The sequence below is a fragment of the Hydra vulgaris genome, chromosome 15 (genome assembly GCF_038396675.1).
Source record: "Hydra vulgaris chromosome 15, alternate assembly HydraT2T_AEP".
Lineage (NCBI taxonomy): Eukaryota > Metazoa > Cnidaria > Hydrozoa > Anthoathecata > Hydridae > Hydra > Hydra vulgaris.
This window is the reverse complement of record NC_088934.1, coordinates 17,868,013-17,883,896: the sequence shown is the minus strand read 5'-3', so window position 1 is coordinate 17,883,896 and position 15,884 is coordinate 17,868,013. Positions and strand designations below refer to the sequence as shown.

At 29.9% G+C, this 15,884-nt stretch overlaps 1 protein-coding gene across 1 annotated transcript; it reads left to right on the top strand.

Moving 5' to 3' along the window:
• Positions 1–8,563: 8,563 nt before the first annotated feature.
• Positions 8,564–14,110, top strand: LOC136092349 (tetratricopeptide repeat protein 28-like). Its single transcript, XM_065820379.1, has 2 exons — positions 8,564–13,045; positions 13,603–14,110. Exon 1 carries the CDS (start codon positions 8,817–8,819, stop codon positions 13,035–13,037), a length of 4,221 nt encoding a protein of 1,406 aa, XP_065676451.1. The 5' UTR covers positions 8,564–8,816; the 3' UTR covers positions 13,038–13,045; positions 13,603–14,110.
• Positions 14,111–15,884: the final 1,774 nt, after the last annotated feature.

The following is a 15,884-nucleotide window of genomic DNA, read 5'->3' as shown; positions in this document are numbered from 1 at the left end:
TCAAATACATGCAACCAGGACTTTCGAATCATTTATAAAGTAGCTCGGATGGTGTATATGAGATAGGAGGCAGGTGGTCAATTATAAAAGTAAGGAGAAACTAAATTAATAAAAATATCACAAAATGTTGAGTAGGTAGTTTAAAAGCGTAGGAACTTTTAGGAAGGTGGAGGGTACTCCAAAAAGCGTCAGCATAAGTGAGGGGGAAGGGGAGAGAAAAGGTCGAAATATTAGCGTATGTAATTTATGGACGACCCTTTTCCAAATACATATACAAATATTTTTACTTCAAGATATGAAAAAATATATAGATTTTTTCGAGACAAGACTGATAAAACGGTTAACTTAATAGAAGAATGAAAACAAATCTTCAAACAAATTTCCCTCAAAAACAATTTATTAATTAATTTAGTGTTACAAAGTAAAAAAAAAACACAACAAGTCTTTTGATTATTCTTAAAAAAACACAAGTTAATCTAGTTTATAGAATTGCAAATACATTTCAATTACATATATTCAAGAAACTTTTCAATAAATACGAATACGCCAAATTAGCCTACTTTTTACCAAATACAAATACGTATTTGATCTCAACCCTGATACACATATAATTTCTTCTTAATTAGCCAGCAAGTGGGTTTCCAGGTACATGGAAAGACCACCAGATAGGCAGGTACTCTTTCTCTTAGTTTTTGTCAAATCCATCATGGTAGAATCATGGTATGCAAACTGTTTTAGTTTCTTGACTAAAATCAAATCGTTGACTGAGGTATCAGCTGCAAGCGGGAATTTAATCCACCATTGCACATAGACACTTACAGCAAACTCACAGAAATGTTCTAATTTCTTGATTTGATTTTTGGTTGTTACTTCCGAGTTGGAAAACTGCTCAATTGTCTTTCCGGATAATAGGACTATTTTTATACAGTACAGAAGTTTTGCCATCCATCTTGCTTTGTGCAAAGCTCCGGGTGCTTCATGCTAAATGTCTGAGGTTCTGATCCTTTTGTAATTAATAACAGGCTGAGATTAAAAAGTTCTAGGTAATTGTCTCAAGTGAAACCTAACGCAAAGAATTCATGGAAGCAATTTGTTAAGCTTTTTTGTTCTTTCTAAGTTGGTCTAGGAAGTTCAGGATAGTAAAAGTTTTCTTTATTAACTGGTGGAAATTGCAAATAGTGGTTCTTGAATCAGCAATAATTTATAATCATTTAGTTAAAGCCAATTGAGTCTAGTTAAGTCACTTGAGTCTAAAAAATCTTTTTATTCAATGATGTTGTAAAAGCATCAAGCTTACTTGTAAAAAGTTGAGTATTTGAACCGGATTAAGCCTCTATATTCAATGAATCCCAACAGTCGCTAAGCATGGCTTCTCCTACATACCTGCGGCATGTAAACCAAAACAAAAGACGTTCTAGCTCTCTCTGCAGGCAGACACATGCTGCAGTATTCTGTCCTGTAATGTAAAGAGTGAATTAATTAGCTTTTTAATAAAACTATACCTAATAGCCTATTACAATAGCCTATTACTTGAAACCTCCACAGTATTTGTAATCCTAGAGCTTGTGAAAGACCATGGCTATGATGTGTCAAAGACCATGGCTATGATGTTTTTGTCGCATTTTTAATCTACGAATAGATTTTTTGTTGCAACAGAAATAAAGTTATCGTGTTTCAGATCAGTTTTTGTTGTTAAACTTGGAAGGAGTGTTACACCAAGAAGTTTAGTTCCATTGAATCCGAATACTAAAACATGCAAACAATCATCAGTGACTTCGGAGTCCAGGGTAGCCATCAGTTTTCCGTCCCAATGTGTCTGCATTGATGGATTTTTTTTCCATTAATGTTTTATGTCGTTTTTGAGCTTCCATATCTTGGAAAGCAGATTTCTTATGAAATTTCATGGTGGCATAGAATGTTGACATAAATTCCTCAAATCCTTGGTTATCCAAATATCTTCAATTTTCATTGTATTTCATTAACTTTATAAATTCATAATATGCTTCCTTGATTATTTTGACAATATAATACTTCAGAACATTATCAATTGTAAGAGAATACATTATTAAAAGTTAAATCCTTAATTTTTGCAAGCAGGCCATAAATTACTTGCTTCTTTGTTGGTAGTTTATGTCCCTTGATTTCCTTGTTATTGATACTAGGAGTGGTCCCTAATATCATTTTTACATATCAATCATTGTGTCTAGTTTCCATTATGGTACATTTATATTATATATTAATCATTAATAATTTTCCTATTTATTTTTCATTATCTCAAGATTTAAGAACCTAAAACAATCCTAAAACCAAAATTTATAAAAGAAAAATCAATTAGTTTTCTATTAGAAATTTTAAAGACTCGCTACCGGTAGTAAATTGGGATGGAGTGTATCAAGAATGTAACCTTGGACACACAAACTCCGCATACAATTTATTTATAAATATTTTTCTAAATCACTACAATAAACATTTTCCTATTGAAGAGAGAGAGAAATAAAGCCAAAATGTTTAAACTGCCTATGGATAACTAACGGGATTAGAAAATCATCAAAAACAAAGCAAAAACTCTATATCAAGTATTTAAAAAATAGTAACGAAACTAACTTAACAACATACAAGGAATACAAAAATCTATTTGAAAAAATTAGAAACAATTCAAAAAATATATGTTATTCAAAACAACTACAAAAAAGCAAAAGTGATATTAAAAAAACCTGGAACATATTGAAAGAAATAATAGGTAAAAACCATACAAAATCAAATAATTTACCCGATAAAATTATCGTTAACAAAACTGAATATATCGACAAAATTTCTATCGCTGAAAACTTCAATTGTTTTTTTGCAAACATTAACCCTAAAATGGCTTCAAAAATTCAATGCCTTCATATTTCCATTGAAACCTATATCTCATACCAACATTTCTGTTTAAATACTTTCTCTGGACTAAACCATGAAGAACTAGAAATTGCAAAAAACTCGTTTAAGACCAATAAGCCTCTTGGGAAAGACAACATTTGTAGCTTTATAGTTGTAAATGTGTTTCCGGTGATAAAACAACCTATCTATGAAATATTTAAATCTTCAATTATTACAGGATCTGTACCGAATAAATTAAAAATAACTAAGCTATTACCAATATTAAAAACCGGGGCTTCATTTACACTAAGTAACTACAGATCTATCTCAGTTCTTCCTGTATTTTCAAAACTTTTGGAGAGAGTAATATACGATAAACTGTATAAATATCTAACTAATAACGAAATCCTAAATGAAAAACAGTTTGGCTTCCAAAAGCAACATTCAACCAAACAAGCAGTTCTTGATCTTATAAATAATATAAATGACTCCTTTGAAAACAAAAAATACGTCCTTGGAGTCATTGTTGATTTATCTAAGGCGTTTAACACAGTAGATCGCGCTATCTTAATTAGGAAAATGGAAAAATATGAAATAAAAGGTGTTGCACTAAACTGATTCACAAGTTTTTTACTAGACAGAAAACAATGCGTTATTGCTCATAAAATAAAATTTTTAAAATTACTCAAAATAAAATGCGGTGTTTCCAAGATTCCATTCTTGCACCTCTTTTGTTTTTAATATACATAAACGTTCTTCCCAAAGCCTCAAGTAAATTGGATGTCATAATGTTTGCAGACGACACTAATTTATTTTATGCACCCTCATCAATTGCAGAACTTTATGAAACTACAAATACTGAACTTGAAAAAATAAACAGTTGGTTAAAATCTAACAAATTATCGCTAAACACAGAAAAAAACAAATACATTCTTTTTCATTCTCACCTTATAAAAATACCTCCCAATATACCTTCGCTAAATAAAGATACTAAAGAAATAGAGATAACCCAAGCAACTAAATTTCTAAGGATACTTATTGATGAGAACATTTCATGGAAATCACATATAGATTTATTAAATACCAAAATATCAAAAAACATTGGTATCCTTTACAAAGCTAGTTCTATACTGTCTCCTGATAACTTAAAGTTCCTATACTTCTCGTTCATACAAAGCTACTACACACTAAAAAATAAAGGTAGAAATTTTTAGTTAAGGTAGGATATGTGATATACCCTTAGTAAGGTATAATTTTCTACCTTATAAGGTAGAAAATTATACCTTTAAGTTAGAAAATTGTATGACAAATAATTGTTTTTAATATAATTTTCTACCTTAAAAGGTAGAAAATTATACCTTCCTAAGGGTATATCACATATCCTACCCTAAGGTAGAAATTTCTACCTTTTTTTTTTAGTGTGTACATGTACGCTAATGTTGCATGAGCGAGTACTCATAAATCCAAACTAAGCATACTATATCGGAAACAAAAACATGCTGCAATAATAATAGAATAGCCACTTTTCTATTTCATACCGTGGTCCTTGTCTATATAACAAATTAATATCCAAAAGTACTCAACTGAAAAAATTGAATAACTTAAATACTCTGAAAACGTTATTAAAAGATCTCATTTAACACTAACTCACTAACAACTTGTTGAGTTTTTATTAACCCTAAAACACTTAAAACTTTGTATAAAACTAACTTTGTTCCGAAACCAATGTAAACTCTAATATCTCTAAAAACTCTTAATAACTCAAAAACAACAACAAAAATAAAAAAAATAAAAATTTTAGGCTTATTTATCAACACGTGAACGACTATATATTACCTATTTAGCAAATCGTGTGCCTACTTATATTTATGCGTATTGAAATAAAATTAAAAACTTCTTTTTGTCTGCATTCTTTGTTTTTTGCATTTTGCATTATTATTTTCATTCTGCCAAAACTGATAACATTATTTTTTAAATATAAACTTATTTTAAATTGAAGTATCAAAAAATATTAGTAACGCATAGCGGTTTCTTGATGACAAGGCCACCGGTCTTCCGCAAGTTTATGTGATCAGATTGGAGAAAAAATTAATAGCCATTGTTTTTAGGCTAAAACCCGCTACCAAAAACTTGAACAGCTGTCCACGACCAAATTTTGATATTTGGGGAAAGCTGGGACACTAGGGTGTTTCATTTCCGACAAATTTTCGAAAATGATTACGTTACATGCATAATAGGGTAAATAATGTGCCAAAAAAAAGTCTGAAAAATTTTCAAAATTTTAAAATGTCATCTAGAGGTCGCCATCTTGAAAAAACAGCGTTTTTTACACTTTTTTCAACTTTAAACTTGAAAAACTTAAAAAATAATTAAATTTATGTTACGTTACTGGGTGTATATATTAAAGGTTATTATATGAACATTTGGTGAAATTTTCAGAAAAATTGGTAAATGTCTAGAGGTCGCCGTATTAAAATATAAAGCTAAAAAACTTGTTATTTTTTTAAATCTTAAAAAAAATTTAACTGGGCTATTTTTAGGCTTCAGCTTTTCTAAGAATAATAATTAATAAAGAAGATATTAGTAACATACAAAATACTATAAAGTATTAATTAGTTTTGATTTCGAATCGGATGAATTTTGCTTTCTGTGTTGTTCGACAACTTGCAAAATAAATTGTCGTTGTTCTTCATTTTGTGCACACTCGCGGAAATCACCAATAAGTTTTATTCCTCTTTCGGCGCAATCATTTGTTACCTCTAATTGTTTAACAAAATCGTCTGCAGTTCGATAATCTTGGAAGAATTTCCACTTTTGTGGATTCATCTGGAGCCATTCCTGGTTGTTTATTAGTCCTAATAAATCAAAAAGAAGCCACGACCGTGGTCCAATTAAAAAATAAATAACGGTTGAAGAACTTAATGTCGGAAATTTTGGTTTCCCAATTAAAAATGTTTTTGGTCTTGGGGTAGAAAAAAGTTTCTTTGCCATTATTGTTCTGGTAAATTCTGACAATTTTTCATTAAATAAAGATAGAATAACAAGCTCTTCTGTTAAATACCAAAGGTGACGGTTAATCGACGAAATCACAGCGGTTGCGATATCTGAATCTTCTTCTTGATACCAGTTCATTGCAAAAAAAAATTTGAAGTCATCAACTGGAGCAAATACGGAAATCCTCGAGCGGAGAAATTGCATCGAATAAAAAAGACTAATAAACTTAGCCATACGGTGGATCATAATTTGCTCATTATTGGACATAATAAATTTATTAGATAAGAGTTCCATTTTTAAAATATATATGGAATGTGACATAAATCTGGCATTGTGAATTGCACCAGGTTTGTGAATTTTGAATATTCTTTCCATTGATAGTTTCCCCCCAAGGTAGATAATAGTTAATTCAATTAACTCACGATAATCTTCTCGCGGAAATATTTTCTCTTCGAGGCATTGGTAAGCCCATTTCAGAACTAAACTTGCTTGATTAAATATTTCTGATTTAATATCAGTAGGCCATTTACAAAAATTCAGGTTTGAGTAATCAATATCAATTCTAGAAAATTTGGCTCGGAAACGTTGATAAATAGGTTCATCTGGACTTTTGCTACCTCCTCTTAATGCGGTAAATGCATGCTTAATGTATAGCTCATTATGATGATGGCGACATGCGAGCCATAGAAGAGGTCTCTTTAACTCAATTTCAATTATAGTTGCTGCTCCTTTTTTATTACCTGTGTTGCTTGCTGTTGTATCAAAGCATATACCAACAATGTTTTCCAAAATGTTCCAATCTTGCGCAAGTTTCACGACCTTGTCACATTGAGTTTTACCTGTCGAATCTTTAATCAAAGGTACACCAATAAGTTTCGGCCTGCAAATAAAACTTAAGTTAGTTTCTATGAATACAAAAATAAAAAATATACATAGGATTTATATAAATAAATAAGTACCCGTTAAGAGATCCGCTAATAAGAACTGCTACACGTTCTTCATTATGAGCTATGTCTAAATGAAAAAGCTTCGAATCCCAGTGCAAAATGGCCTTTTTAGGTTTGTTTATCTCCCAGTCAGCTTTAATTGACAGAACAATATTCTTTCGCGCATTTTGTCTTTGACGATGCACAGTTGATACTGACATAGAAATTTCATTAAGTTTGCCTCCGCTTTTGCAGATGATAGTGGATTGAAATAGAAGTTGTTGGCGAACTGATAAACAACATCGATCAGCCACAGATGCCGTTACTTCTGAGAGCTTCTTTAATGATATCTCTAGTGAATTTGTTAAAGGCACCTTTCTTTTCTTTAGTGGTAAAGGAGTAAACTCTGTATCTTTTTGATCTTCTTCGTCAGCACTTTCAACTATTTCACTGACATCAAAGGCACTCGATTTTTGATCTTCGGTTGAACTTCTCCGAAAATCTATGCTTAGTCTATCTTCTCGACGTTCTAAAAATTTTGAAACATCTAGATCGATGCTACCTGTCATATGATACTTTCTGCTACTCTTTTGATCTTCATAAAATGCCCAATCTTCTTTCCATTTTGGTCTACGTGATATTAATAACTGTTCATATGCATTTACTGCTGAAATGTCGCAAAGTTTCTCAAGTTCATTACAAAATGTGACAATTTTTTCTTTTCCAGCTTTAACATCTCGACTTGCGTAATCAATTTTTTTTATTTTCACCATTTCCACAAACAATTTGGTAAGCAATGAAAGACAAGAGTTATCTGAACGAACTGGTACTCCAGCATTTTTCCCAAACTTCCTTAAGCTCACCAAGAACAAGTTCAAAAATATCTCTTGCAGAAGTGTCGCCTTTTGAATAAAAATGTAAATGAGAGTATCTACCCAAAACATGTTTTTTTGTTGGTAGACGACTGAAACTTGATAATTTATTGGATTCAGGGTAACCAATTAACCAATCTTGATTATTTTTTCTTAGGTTCATCGTTACAATAAAATATTCGCTTTTCCAACTAGTTTTAAAATTGTTTTAATATTTCAATTTTGCTAATTGAAATAAGAACGAATTTTTTAAAATAAATTTATGAAATTTATATACATACGTCCAGATGTTTATTTTGCAAACTATTTCATCACGCAACAACTTTTAGTGGTCAATTATGCTCAAAACATAAATTATGCATTTTATTTAAGGTGAAAGCATTTAAGCAATTTTTCAGCAAAAAAATATGTTGAAAAAATAAAACTTTATAATTCGGCGACCTCTAGACATTTACCAATTTTTCTGAAAATTTCACCAAATGTTCATATAATAACCTTTAATATATACACCCAGTTACGTAACATAAATTTAATTATTTTTTAAGTTTTTCAAGTTTACAGTTGAAAAAAGTGTAAAAAACGCTGTTTTTTCAAGATGGCGACCTCTAGATGACATTTTAAAATTTTGAAAATTTTTCAGACTTTTTTTTGGCACATTATTTACCCCGTTATGCATGTAACGTAACCATTTTCGAAAATTTGTCGGAAATGAAACACCCTACTGGGACACCCTACCCAACTACCATTGGTTTTATCACCAGCATTAATTTTGCAATTGTTTATAAAGCTCTGAATTAAAAGATGCATCAAAATACATTAGATCCTGTTTTATAATAAAAGATTATACTGTTTTTGAGCAAATTAAAATAACTCAACAGACAAAAGTTACGTCATCGCAATATTTTGTTATCATTGTTGACTCAGTATTATTTTCTCAAGTAAAAAGAGTTATTATTTTATCACAAGATATTTTATCACTTGATAAAGTGATTTGAAAATGTTTTTAAAATTAAATACTTTGACAGCGCTTTTAAAAAATTTTTGAATCTCAACGCTTTTTTGTCTAATTATAAGGCGAATAAAAAGCCATAATGCACTGCAATTTTTTTCTAATGAGCGTATATCTTGAGCATTGACAAATTTTTTCAATTTATTGTGTTTAAAAATGGCAAACTTATTAATGGCAAAACCTATCAGCAAAAAAACATATGTTTCAAAAGTTGCAGCGGCAAAAATCAAAGAAAAAGTAGATCAAATAGTAAATTCAAGTGAAAACAACTTCTTCAAAATTGATTGTCTAAAACAAATCGAGAGAAAACAATATAAGAACTTAATTCATGAACTTGCTTATAAGAAGTCTGCAGAAGAACTAAAGGACTTGGCAATAATTATGAATGATCTGGGGCATTTAACTTCTCATTTAGGAGATTTTAGCAGCGAGCTAAAATACTACACCGAGGCTGCAGTATTTTATCAATATGTCATCACAATACTAAATGAGAAACTAAATGAGAAGGTATTAAGTATTGAAGATAAAAACAAATTTATAAAACAACATCATATAAATCCATATCAACAGTTAGCCCATATACAAAAGCTATTATTTTTAGCGATTGGTGGCGACCAACAAAAAATGCTAAATATACAAGTGGAAGCAGAGAATAATAAAAATCTATTATCAACATTGAGAGAAGAAACTTCACAAGTAATAAAAGAGTTAGAGTCTAAACGTGAACAGATTAATATGGATAATCAAGAAGAAAAACAAAAGTATCAAATAATCTATGTAGATGTTGTAAGAGCGTTTTTTGAAAACATAGCTGATGCAATGAAAAAGTTTTTAAAAAAATTATATTACGATAGTGAACAACAAATGGCTGTAACAAGGCCATGTAAATATGCAGTAATAGGACTTGGTTCAATGGCACTTAAGCAAATGACACCTTATTCAGATTTTGAATTTGCTATTTTGACAGAGAGTGATGACTATAAGAAAAGTGATAACCCAAAAATAAAAAAGTATTTTAAGAATTTATGCCACTTAGTAAACTTTAAGATCATCAATTTAGGAGAAAGCGTTATCCCTACAAGTAAATATGGTTTAGATCTAAGTCATTTAGTAAATGTAGCAGTTAATTTAGATTTAGGAGGAAAAACACCACTTGGAAGAATAGAGGGCGATAAAATATATCATTTAATACAACCGATAAATTTGATGCTTAGTTATGTATATAATAAAGAAAATTGGGCAAGTCATATTGATAAAAACTTGCCATATATATTGCAAAATGTGTGTTATGTTTATGGAGATAATAAACTTGTGGAAACTTATAAAAAAAAAGTTACAGAGTTTTTGCATAGTCATGAAAACGAACAAACCAGATTTAACTATGAGTTAAGAGCCATTAAAATACTCAATGAAGGTATATTAGAGCTTGACTACCTTCATACAACGCCACATCTGAAACCAAAAGAAACCTATTTTAAGGGTGATATACATAAATTTCAACCTGAACTTTTTGATACAGAAGGTCAATTATTTAACGTAAAGCAGGAAATTTATCGGTTACCTGATCGCATGATACATAATCTTGGTTTGTATTATGGCATTGAAGAAAATAGTTCTTGGGATATATTAGATAAGTTAGAGGTTAAAGGAATTATCAATTCACAGGCAACACTTAATCTAAAATTTACTATATCTTTTGCTACTTACATCAGATTAAAAACTTATTCTCATCACAAAGCACAAAGAGACGATATGTCAGTATTTGTCAGACCAGCTAAAACTGAATCTGAACTTAAAAAGAGATCTAAACAGATATTTTATTTAGCTAAAGAAGATTTAGAAGAATACGGTGAGTTGTTTCAATATTTTTATACAGCGTTGCCCTTTCATGAAATGATAAAAGACTTTTGCAATCAATATCAGACATTAGACGAAACATGCAGACAATCTTTTTTTAAGGACAACAATTTTTACAAAGATGATAGTGCTACAAAAGGTTTTATTTATTTTAGATTAGCGCAATATAAAAATGCCGAGAGCAATTTCAAGAAAGCGTTAGATGATCCAAATAATAAAAATATATGGCAAATATGGGAAACATTAGGAACTTTATATCTTAGTACTGGTAATTATGATCAGGCTATTAAGCAGTTTGAGCATTGTTTTAAAACGATAAAACTGGTTTCTTGTGACGACCCTCATTTTAGTATTTTTAGCGGAGAGTCGTTAAATAACTTAGGGGTCGCTTATAGTTCTAAAAATCGTTATGATGAGGCAGTTGAATGCTACAACAATAGTCTAAAAATCTACAAATTTATATACAAAGATGAGCCTCACCTAAGTGTTGCCTTCTGTTTAAATAACTTAGGAGAAGCTTATAGAAATAAAGGCCAACAAGATCAGGCAATAGAAAAATTCAAAGAGAGCTTAAAGATTTTAAGAAAAATTTATCGAAGCAAATCTCATCCAGGTTTCGCTGCTTGTTTAAATAATTTAGGATTGGCAAATGACCACAAACAAAATTATGATAAAGCAATTAAATATTATGAAAAAAGTGTAAACATTTACAAGCTAATCTACAAAGATGAACCACACCCTCGAGTTGCAGATTGTTTAAACAATATAGCAATAACTTATCGTGCCAAAGGACAATATGATCAGGCCATCAAGTATTACAAAAAAAATCTTAAGATTTATAAATTTGTTTACAAAGATGAACTTCACCCAGCTGTTGCTGATACTCTTTATAATTTAGGGATAGCCTCTGCGGCAAAGTTGCTGTATGATGAAGCTGTTAAGTATTATGATGAGTGTATACGAATTTACAAACACGTTTACCATGATGAACCTCACAAAATTATTGCTTCATCTTTCAAAAATGTAGGATTGGTTTATAACGCTTCAGGGCAATATGACAAGGCGATTGAGTGTTATGAGGAGAGTCTTAAAATTTACAAATTAATTTATCAAGATAGACCTAACCCTAATGTTGTTGCTTTATTAAATTCTCTCGGAAATGTGTACCAAAGTAAAACCAAATATGACCAGGCAGTAAAGTATTATAAGGAAAGCCTAATGATAGAAAAATTGATTCTTATAGATAAACCTTACCCTAGTATTGCCAATTCATTAAATAACCTTGGATTAATTTATAGTAATAGAGGGAAATTTGATAAAGCAATTAACTGCTTTGAGCAGAGTCTAGCAATAAGTAAAGTTATCTATAATGATAAACCTCACCCTAGCGTTGTTATCATTTTAAATTCTCTAGGAAGTGTGTATACAGATAATAACAAATATGATCAGGCAATAAAATATTATGAAGAAAGCCTTACGATGGAAAAGTTGATTCATCAAGATGAACCTTTCATTAGTGTTGCTGATACTTTAAAAAATCTAGGAGGGTTGTATAAACTTGTTGGAAAATATAATTTGGCAATTAAATATTGCGAGGAGAGTCTAAAAATGAAAAAGTTCATTTATAAAGATGAACATCATCCAAGTTACTCTAGTTCTTTAATGTTTCTTGGGTTTATTTATGCTGATGCTGGTGATTATGATCAAGCAATTAACTTCTCTATGCAAAATCTAAATTTAAACAAACTGATTTATCATAACCAACCGCATCCTTATGTTGTTGATTGTTTAAATAATCTTGCATTAGTTTACTGCGAAAAAGGGCAATATGATCAAGCTATTAACTGCTATGAGCAGAGTCTAGCAATGAATAGACTTATCTACCAGGATAAACCTCACCCTAGTGTTGCTTATTCTTTCAACAGTCTTGGATTACTTTATGTTAGTACAGAACAGTATGATCAGGTAGTTAATTACTGCGAGGAAAGCCACAAAATTTATAAATTAATCTATCAAAATAGACAACATCCAGATGTTGCTCATTCCTTATATAGCCTTGGTATTGCTTATTATTCTAAGGAGAACTATGATCAGGCAATTTACTACTATGAGCAGAGTATACAGATGAAAAGGTTCATCTATCAAAATCAACCTCATCCTAGTATTGCTGATATTTTAAATAATCTTGGGTTAGTTTATGCTGCTAAAGCACAATATGTGGAAGCAATTAATCACTATAAGCAATGCCTAGAAATGAAAAAACTTATCTACAATGATCAACCTCATCCTAGTGTTGCTTTTTCTTTAAAGAATCTTGGGTTGGTATATGGTAACATAGCGCAATATGAACAAGCAATTAAATATAGTAAGCAAGCTTTGGAAATCATTCAAGTTTTTGAAAACCATCCCTATGCGGCTGATATCAAAACTAGTTTTCAAAAAATAGCCACGGCATGTGCTGAAAAATCTTCTTCAAATTTGCAGGAACATTCTCAACAATGCCAGAACAACAATCATTAAGCTAGCTGGTATACTTTAGTTAATCATATTTTAGCTATTTTATCATGTTTTTACAACGTGAGCTTAAGATTTTTCGATATAAAGTGTATATATATATATATATATATATATATATATATATATATATATATATATATATATATATATATATATATATACCTAGAAAATAACTTTTTAAACGATTTTGCTTCGAATAAACTTTTATATGTTGAGGATAATTTTTCTTTTTTTTTTTTTTTTTTTTTTCATATCAATAACTGATAGTATTATTTTTTTAGATATTATTTCTCTTGTTTAAGTTTTAAACATCCAAATACTAGTCACATGCAAACATGAATAAAAAGATATTATACCATTTTTGCATGTTTACATTAAAAATAGTAAAGAATTAATTCCTAGCATTGATCATTAGGAAACGTTTAACTGGCTTGTTTACTTTTTTAGCTTTATTTTTATTAAATATAAAACTGTGCTTATTAAAACTCTTCATTTTTAAAACGTTGTTTTAAAAATAAAAATATGATATAGATTATGATATTATGATAATAGCATTTTATTTCTTTAGAATTAAACAGAATCTTACTTTCAAGACTTAATTTCAAGAAATAATAAATCAAACATTGTTCATAAGTTCAAATATATATCGAATTGTAATGTTTGCTAAATAGGACAAACTTTCCAAAACTTTTAACAACGTGTAGATGATCATTTAAAGGCAAATGAAAAACTCTAAGTTTTTCATTACATCAATAAAAACGTATAAGTTTTTCATAAACATCAATAAAAACGTCTACTGAATTTTTTTTCTTGGGTTAAAATAAATACAAACTAAAAATTAAAGAGAGCTTTTTTTTTTTTTTTTTTTTTAATGCGCTTATAATGATCAATATTTTTTAGCATCATGATTGACTTTTTTTTATTTTTTGACGCATCAGATTTCAAAACTTAAAGTATTTGTGATTTATCTTAAAATTCACTATATTTTATAATAATTGTATTTTTTTTATCTCAGTGCTTATTGTATGCTTATTGTATGCTTATTTTTTATCTCAGTGCTTATTGTGATATTGTAACTGCATTTTTAGTTTATTGCAGTTCAAAATGTGTTTAAAAGCTTTCAAGTGTCACACACACACACACACACACACTCACACAAACATACATACAGGGGCGGACGCAGATTTTTAATTTACCCGGTCAAAAAAAAAGCGCCTTACGCCATGTTGTAGGTGACGTAACTATGGCCACAAAGCATATTTAAAAAAAAAGGGGGGGGGGCTGAAACAAGAGCGAATCAGGACCATATAGTAAAGGAAGAAGGGGGTAATTTTTCAATTTAGTCGATCCAGACCATCTATTAAGGTGTGGCGATTTACAGGTTTTTATAAGGAGACAATCCTTAAAAAATAGAATTTGCATTACATCATTTTATCCGAATTTCATGCCACTTTTAAACAGCCTTTCAAGTTTACTTACGCTTGTGCTCATTTTCTCAACAAAAAAAAAAATATCTAAGGGGGCAATTGCTCCAATAGCCTCCCCCCTATGTATCACTTTAAATCATCTTGCCCTTGGGCTGGAGGATTTAAAGGGATTTTTTTCTATTGTAGTGAAAAGCTCATATCTTTATTTTTTAAAAGTTTTACTTTTTTTAACAAAAAGTGTTTCTTATTAAAAGAGTATAGAGCTGTAGATTCTTTTGAAAACATTTATATATTTATACTTATGTCAAATGAAAATGCGTTTGGATTAATGGCTGGTAGCAAAAAAGGCCCAAAAATTTTGGCCACAACTGCCCAAACGTGAGAGCAACAAGTTGATAAAATATTTTTTTTACTGTTACCAATTAAATTAATATCCATCAATAAATTTTATAGAATAATCTCATAGAGTTCAAAAATTATAATCTTATAAAGTTTGAACCCCCTCAATTGGAGGGGATATAAATTTTATGTGGTCGTAATTTTCGAACGATAAAAATTGTTCAATTAGATAAAAATTTATTGATGAATATTAACTTATTTGGGAAAAGCAAAAAAATTATTTTTTATCAACTTGTTGCTCTCACGTTTGGGGTAGTGGTCAAACTTTTGGGGCTTTTTTGTTACCAGACTCAAATCATTGCAATTTTTTACGAAGCATTTTTATTTGACATATAAACATACAAATGTTCGAAGTTTGCTTTTTGAGAAAAACAGAAAAATCTCAGAAAGAAAATTTGTCTGCTGCATTGATTAAACTAGAGATTGCGAAACTTTTGCAATAAGCGTGTAAAATTTGTTACATAAAAGTTTGCGTACAAGGTTTCAGCATTAAAACAACTTTAGGATTAAAACTATTTATTTTAACGTTTGATAAGCAAAAATCAGGTAGAGTAGTACAAAGAAAAAAAATTAAAAAAAAAATTCTTTTCTTCTAAATTCTTATTTTAAAAGTAAAGAAATAAAAATAATTTTTATAATTACAAATATTGAAAAATTTCTTTCTAAGCTCATCCATTAACATGGATGAGCCTAACAAGACAAAATTCGGAGGCAAAAAAGGAAAACATTTATAAAAAATTGCAAACCTAAATGTTGTTGTGTCCTTGCCAAAGTTGACAATTTTTTTTTTGCAAAAAGATAATCTGATGCATTATCACAAGAGGCGTTGGATGATTTAGACTCCATTAGGGTACATAGCAAAAAGTTTTGCTCAAAAAGTCAAAATATTTTCTAACGAATCTACCAAATTTATACGTCAAAATAATGGCCTAATTATGATCATTACAAAAAATCAGCAAAAAGAGATTAACGCCACTGTTTTTTCAAGGTCTAAAACATGTGACAATGCTGGAATTTAGCAACA

Bases quoted from the DNA above. Each gene is read 5' to 3' on its own strand.
- LOC136092349 (XM_065820379.1), top strand. From the start codon at position 8,817: ATGGCAAACTTATTAATGGCAAAACCTATCAGCAAAAAAACATATGTT.